This window comes from Cynara cardunculus (genome assembly GCF_001531365.2).
Source record: "Cynara cardunculus var. scolymus isolate 2C chromosome LG 16, CcrdV1, whole genome shotgun sequence".
In the NCBI taxonomy this organism is placed as follows: Eukaryota; Viridiplantae; Streptophyta; class Magnoliopsida; order Asterales; family Asteraceae; genus Cynara; species Cynara cardunculus.
In genome coordinates this window covers 20505176-20512794 of record NC_037543.1, presented here as the reverse complement: position 1 = coordinate 20512794, position 7619 = coordinate 20505176, and the positions used below count along the sequence as shown (strand labels likewise).

At 36.1% G+C, this 7619-nt stretch overlaps 1 protein-coding gene across 1 annotated transcript; it reads left to right on the top strand.

Moving 5' to 3' along the window:
• The first annotated feature begins 640 nt into the window (after positions 1-640).
• Positions 641-7226, top strand: LOC112529354 (ATPase ARSA2-like). Its single transcript, XM_025140604.1, has 7 exons — positions 641-1068; positions 2429-2553; positions 3667-3817; positions 4573-4683; positions 5079-5217; positions 5849-5964; positions 6785-7226. Exons 1-7 carry the CDS (start codon positions 808-810, stop codon positions 6965-6967), a joined length of 1086 nt encoding a protein of 361 aa, XP_024996372.1. The 5' UTR covers positions 641-807; the 3' UTR covers positions 6968-7226.
• The last annotated feature ends 393 nt before the right edge of the window (positions 7227-7619 follow it).

Genomic DNA, 7619 nt, shown 5'->3' with positions numbered 1-7619 from the left:
ATGAATCTATATTTTTAGTAAACGTCTTAAAGATTGTTTGACAGTTGCTGAATAGTTTGATGTTGAATTGTCAGGTGGTCAAAATGATTAAGAGAGTGTTTGGGATTGCTTATAATAAAACTTATTTGACTTACTTCGGTGTGACACTGATAATAAGTACTTTTGAATGTTTGGATAAATAACTTATACCGGTGGCAAACCAGTTATAAAGAGTTTTTGAAGAAGTTAAATCATTCTAACTTATAATAAATTGATAAGCACTTTTGTAGAAGAGTATAAGTTGTTTTAAATAAGCAATTCCAAACACCCCCTAAGAGACTCTCATTATATAGTGCAAAATAAAATATAATTGTTCGATAATTGTTTACAATGAAATTAAAGTGATGAATGGTTAAGGAAGCTCATGATACAAAATCATTTAGAAAGTTTTATAATCATTGAGAAGCAGATTTTTTTATTGTCAAACAAGATTTACTTATTAATAATTTAAAAACTGTCTTTTAATAAAACTATTAGGAAATAAACGATCTAATAAAAATCTATTACGAGATAAAATGCGTAGTAGAACCTCAACCTCCATTGTCATGCTCTAAACTTTAAATCAAGTATTTTAGGAAAGTAAAATACTAAAATAGAAGAAATCCATCAAAAGCAGATCTATCCCCAAAATAAACTCATCACATCAAAATCATCAAAAACCCAATCACCAAAATCACCACCGCATTCTCTCCACTCCCCCTACGGTTTCAAGGGTTTCTGTAAAACAACTCAACCTCAAGAACACACAGAGAAAACAAGAGGGGAGACATGGCTGGACAAGAAGAAATTCCAGAAGCGACGATTCAGAATGTTCTCGAACAAGAGAGTTTGAAGTGGGTATTTGTTGGGGGTAAAGGTGGTGTTGGAAAAACGACGTGTAGCTCGATCATCTCAATTCTTCTGGCTTCTGTCAGATCTTCTGTTCTCATAATCTCAACTGATCCTGCTCATAATCTTAGCGACGCTTTCCAACAACGATTCACAAAAGCTCCTACTTTGGTCAATGGGTTCACCAATTTGTATGCCATGGTTAGTCTTCTGATGGTCAATTTCGTTTTTTCAATCGTGGGTTCTTGAATTCTTTGAATAATTTCAACTGGGTTGGTTGAGTTCCGAAAAGGGTAAACGATTATCCACCCAATTTTCCTGCTTTTTTGGTTGATGGGTTCACCATCTTGTAGTTGAGTTCATGTTTCTTAATCTAGGTTTATGTGAATGATGTTGATTTAGGGTTTTTTTCAACTGTGTGATGCTAATTGGGTTGGTTTTATCTGTATAGATTGAAATAGATCAATTTCTTCCCAAAAGGGTAAAATATTCAAGCTTTTCTTATAGTAATTGAACTGAATATGGATTGTTTGATTGTTTATTCACCAATTTGGATTGATGTGAATAGGGGTGGTCAATTTCCAAGAAAAGGGTAAACTATTCGAGCTCGTTTACAACTATAAATTGTTGAATTTGTATGCTATGATGAGTCTTTGGTGGTTGATTTCATTTTCCATGATTGATTGTAGCATTTAGGGTTTATGTGAAGTTGGGTGGATTTAGGGCTTAAAGTTACAATAATCCATAATAACTTCGGCTTTTTTACTATGTTTATTCTCCAAAGATTACGTCTTCGGTTAATGGGTTCACCTTGTTGTTTGCTGTAACGAGTCTTTGATAGTTGGTTTCATGTTTCTTGATCGATTTCAGTATTTGGGGTATATCATATATGTCACTTTGGTTGGTTTTAGGGTTTCATGGATTGGTTTTTGGGTTTCTTGAACCCCTTTTGTCCCAAAATAAATGCAAAAATTTGACTCAATGAATGGCTAAATGTAGGCGTTTCAACTATCGATCGTATATCAAGAATACCTCAATAATGACAAAAGTAGAAAACACTTGTGGAACAAAGTTATTTTATTTGGGACAACCGTGGGTGTTTGGGTCAGTTTGAGCGCACCTCGACTAATCTCATGGGGCCCTGAGGTTAATAGCCAGGCAAACCTCTAGCGACACTGAGAAGACCCGAACCGGTGACTACTGGATAGCAAATCGAAGGTCTTACCAGTTGAGCTACCCATTAGGGTTTTACAAAGTTATCGCTACTAATATTTTGTAATGGTTACTTGTGGGCAAGTAAGAAACTTTGGATCAAAACTCTGACCAAAAAAAGGACCATGTTGCGTTTATTTTGCGATATCCCATAAGGGAAATTGTTTTTATGTTGTGGATGGGAGTATGCTAATCGTGTACTCTTTTCGTGCGTCTTTTTCCACCCAAAACCATAGAAAACAAGAATTTTTTCTGTTGCTGATGATATTTTTGGTAATTTAACGTGTGTTTCTAGTTTCATTTTATTCTTTCGATCATGTGGCGTTACACTTAAGGTTCTGCTTTGCAGGAGGTGGATCCGACTGTGGAGGCCGAAGAAACCGGCAGTTCAGAAGGAATGGACGGTTTCCTATCAGATTTAGCGAACTCAATTCCCGGAATTGATGAGGCTATGAGCTTTGCCGAGATGCTAAAGTGAGTGTCGTTTTTCGTTTTTTAGTTCAAAAAAAGATGATAATCACCAACTTAACTCCAAGGAATTGTTGATAATTGCATTGTGTCTTGTATTGATCCTTGCTAGTTGTGAAATAGCATGTGCTATAACCTTTTAGCACAAATACGACACGAAAACTTGGTCTTTTTTGGGGTTATAATGCTTATATGCTTTACTTTAAGCGGTTTATTCCATTTGATAATAGCTTATGGGCTCAAAGAACGTGTTAAGCTTAAGGACAGTGTGATAACATATGGGCCCACAAATATAATATACGCAAGATATGAAATGCTTATTCTAGGAGACCGATCGGAAGTCATATGCAAATAAGAAAACTAATAAGGGTGCGTTTGGTACGCGGACGGCGAAATGACCGGACGAGATAGGACTAGACGGGCGAGAGTGAGGTAGGTAGGTGAAAAAATTCCGAGAGGTTTTAGGGTTTTAATTTCACATGGGTAGTTTAGTAATTTGTCAATCTAATCCCATCTCCCCTGATTTTGTTCCACCGGTTTTGGTGTGACAGATAGTACATTGTTATTCATTTAGGGGTTGTTTGGTCGGTTTTCTATTAAGTTCTATATGGATAAAGTTGTCTGTGTGGATTAATCTATTATAGATTGGGGAGGTTTTTGTTTGGGAGGGTTTTTTCATAGATGGAAGGAGCGTGTTTTTTAATTGGGAATGACAGCTTTGGAAAAAACTTGGTTTTCTGCATAAAACTTGCCCTTACAAGCTTATTGAACAAGCCACTTTCTATATCATAAAGCCACTACCAAACAATCATATATAGTTGACCGAATAAGCTGTAAATCTCATTAAGCTCATTAAACTTCTAACATACAATGCCCTTAGTCATGTCTTATTTACTTCATCTCATGAAATTGAAACAATCGACTTTATATACAATCTAACATCCGTGTATTAGTAAAATGTCCAAAATACCCTTCAATGATGACCAAATCAAGGAATCTTCCAATCATCATGGGACAGTTATTCTAATCTTCTTTGAGATCCAAAAAATGCTAGCCTTGCTCTAATATTTGTTTCGAGATAAATTTTATTTATTTATTTTTAAAAATATTTGGATTTAGGTTGGTGCAAACCATGGATTACTCGGTGATAGTGTTTGATACCGCTCCCACCGGCCATACACTGCGCTTGTTACAGTTCCCGTCAACGTTAGAGAAAGGTCTTGCCAAAATGATGAGCTTAAAGAGTAAATTTGGTGGCTTATTGGGTCAGGTATTTCTCTTCTAACTCTAATAAATTACAAGATAAAGTAAATCATTCGACTTCTATAGAAGTTCCGCTCTTTGCGTAGGTCAAGTAATTAGTTGCATTCGTACTTATTTACACTTATGTCACTTTGGCTATGTTTGGCAAACTGGCTGATACGCTAGTTGTTGGCTGATAGACTAGTCATGTGTGGTAAAAACTACTCCCTCCATATACCCAAATAAATGTCTACAATGAAAATGACACTGTTTTAGGAATGTGTAGTTATTACACTTTTTAAATACTAAATGACACTTTTACCCTTGACTCTCTGTATATCATAATTAAGGGTAGAATGGGAAGTGGAAACTTACTATTGAAAGTGGACACATATTATGGGACAAAGTAAAATGGAAAATGTAGATACTTAATTTGGGACGGGGGGTATATGATAATCTAGATGACAATGTACAATGACCTAAAAGGACATGTTGAAAAATTACTCAATTCTAAAATATAAGGGGCATAATTGAAAAAAAAAGATGAAAAAAGCTCCTGAAGCTTATTGAAAAGCTATCTAAAGTAGCTTTCAGCAAGCTAGCTTATGGATTATCAAACGGGGCTTTTTCAATAAGCTCAAAAATAAGCTAGCTTATGATTTAACCAAACGGGACCCACATTATATCTTTATTTCTCTTCACATCATTAAAATGAACCACAAGATAAAAGAAATCTTATATTTTTTGTATATATTTTAACGGATTGATGAAATTTAATGGCAGATGACCCGTATGTTTGGCGTTGGAGAAGAGTTTGGAGAGGATGCAATACTGGGAAGGCTCGAGGGTATGAAAGAAGTTATCGAACAAGTGAACAGGCAGTTCAAAGATCCGGTATGCATCTATTTTCGTCAAATGCCTAAAATACCCTTCATAGTAAAGAAAATGGGAGAATCTTGCAACCATGGAGATGGGCAAACAAGTAAATTCAACATGAAATTTGCGAAAAGGAAAAGTTGCAAGATTCCCTTCAGTAAGTTTAACATGAAACTTTTCCAAGAAACGACATGTTGCAAGAACACCCCGGAATGAATGTTGCAAATCTCATGGGCCTGGGCCTTCCAAGCCCGTTTTTAGTAAGCTAAAAAGCCCAGGCCGGCCAGGCTTAATAGGCTCATCGGGGTTTTCGGGCCATGAAAAAGAAAGTTGGCCTGATCGGGCTATAAGGCCTGGGTTTGGGCTCGGGCTTTTTTGTGCATATATCTATATTTATACTCTCTCTAATGCAGGATTTGACGACTTTTGTATGCGTTTGCATTCCGGAATTCCTCTCATTATACGAGACGGAGAGACTAGTGCAAGAACTCACTAAATTCGAGATTGATACACATAATATCATCATCAACCAAGTGCTTTTTGACGAAGAAGGTACACTTTGTCATTGTTCTAGTGGTGAAATCTTGATTTTCGGGGGGAGATCATTTGCGGCTTCGGGCCAGACGTAACCTATTTTTTTTGTTCAACGGGCCTAATATGGCAAACCCAAGCCTTTTTTTATGGGATTGAAGACTTTCTCATACCTGCCCTACGAACGGGCTGGGTTTGCCCATGGGCTAACGGGTCTAAAAATCTTCTTATATTTTTAAGAAACCAAAATTGATATAAAATCACAAGTTATGATCACAATACATGACAATTTTTCCAACTTAAAATTAGACGTAAAATTAGAAGTTATAAAAATATTAATGGGCTGGACGGGCCTGCCCAATTTTTTCCCATCGCCCATTCATTTTAACAAGTCATTTTGGGCCTGCCCGTTTCTTTGAAAATGATAATCCAAGCGGACCAAGCCTGCTTTTCTAGTGGGCCAGCGTCCCGCCCTTGAACAACTCTAGTAGGGGTCAAATTTGTGTACATCCCACCCTGACCCCACCTCCGGGTCGGACATACTGGGATTGTTTGTGTTTTTTATTTTCCATGTCTACTTGTATAAATGGGACCCACGAAATGAATTACGAGTTAAACGCGTAAATGAAGCTCGTGTTGGCTTGTATTCCAGGTGTTGAATCGAAGTTGCTCAAAGCTCGGATGAAGATGCAACAAAAATATCTTGATCAATTCTACATGTTATATGACGATTTCTATATTACAAAGTTGCCGTTGCTGCCACAAGAGGTAAACGAGTTACGGGTTCAGATCTTTCTTATTAACCAGTCGTAAATAGTACTCCCTCCGTTCCAAAGAAAAAGTCAATAGTTTGACTTTTGGGCGTCCTTCGACAATTCCTTTAGTTTCAAGAATTATAAGAATTTCTGTTAGGGTGCGTTTGGTAATTAAACAGGACAGGAAAGGACAACCATTTAGCGTTTGGCAACACAGGACGGACATAACAGGGTGGTAAAATGACCAATTTACCCTTTAATGAGTTGTTTAGTGTTTTTTTACCTAATAATCAATCTAAATGAAAATTAACAAACGATATTTAAAAGATACAAAAAGGTGAACGTAAATATTGATTAAAAAGCTCATATTTGTAAAATCAAATCTGTTCTGATCTGTCCAGTGTACCAAATCCACCCTAAATATTATATCTTAACAATGTGTTACAGTAACAAGATTTAGAAACAAGGCTTTTAATCCATGTCGATTTAGAGCGATGTGGGTGCGCTTGATACGCACACCAGACTGGACTAGACGGGTGAGAATGAGGTATGCTGATAAAAGTGTTAGGTTTTAATTCGACATGGGTAATTCAGTAATTTACCAATCTTGTATCTCCTTGGTTTTTGTTCCACCTATTTTGGTCCTAGTCTAATGTCATGCAGAACGTGGGACAACTAATTTTCGTTTTGTTCTGTCTCATTTTGTCCCATGTACCAAACGCACCATAAATTTTCATGGACCATAAGTGTCGTCAAGGAAATTGACTAATCTACCGTTGGAAATATAATCTTTTTTTGTATTTCATCCATATCCGTTAACGTGATTTTGGCAGGTTTGTGGAGTCGAGGCATTAAAAGCATTTTCGCACCATTTCTTGAAACCGTATCAACCCTTATTAACTAGAGGTACGGTAGAAGAGCTCGAGCTAAGAGTTTCGAAGCTCCAACAATTGCTTAAAGATGCCGAATCCGAATTAGAACGAGCGAAAAAAGGGAAACAACCTCTTAACCCTTGAAATAAGAACAAGAGTTGTTACGTATTCGGATCTTGTATAATTTATTTGATTCCGTATTTTTGGTAGATTCGTTTTTCTTGTATTCTTTTCTTAATTTATATTTCCCGCTGTTTTAATACGGTTTTAGATTACGATTATGAAGTTACGGGCAGTCGTTGTAAGTTATCGTTATCGTATCGACGGTGGAAACCCTTTGTAAACTAACAATTCATGGAAAACATGGTGTGTTTTATGGACATTTTGATTGGTGTTATAAACCACTCCGTTCCAAAATAAGTGTTTATATTTTTATTTGTTTTAAAATACGAGTGAGTCCACTTTTAATAGTATGTGTCTATTTTTTTAATTCTATTCATAATTATAAGATAGAGAAATTCATTACTCTTTTGTTATTGAGGGTATAATTGTAATTTACTTAATTAAAAGTGTAATATATATATATATATATATATATATATATATATATATATATATAGGGTTGGGTTCACGTGAGACCAGCTTGTTTTTGTGAGACCTGTGAGACCACATTTTTACACGTAACCTTCACAGCAAAAACACTGTGAAGGTTTAAAAAAAGTCGAACCTTCACAGCAAAAACACTGTGAAGGTTTTAAAAAGTCACCTTCACAGCATTTTGYTGTGAAGTTTCAAG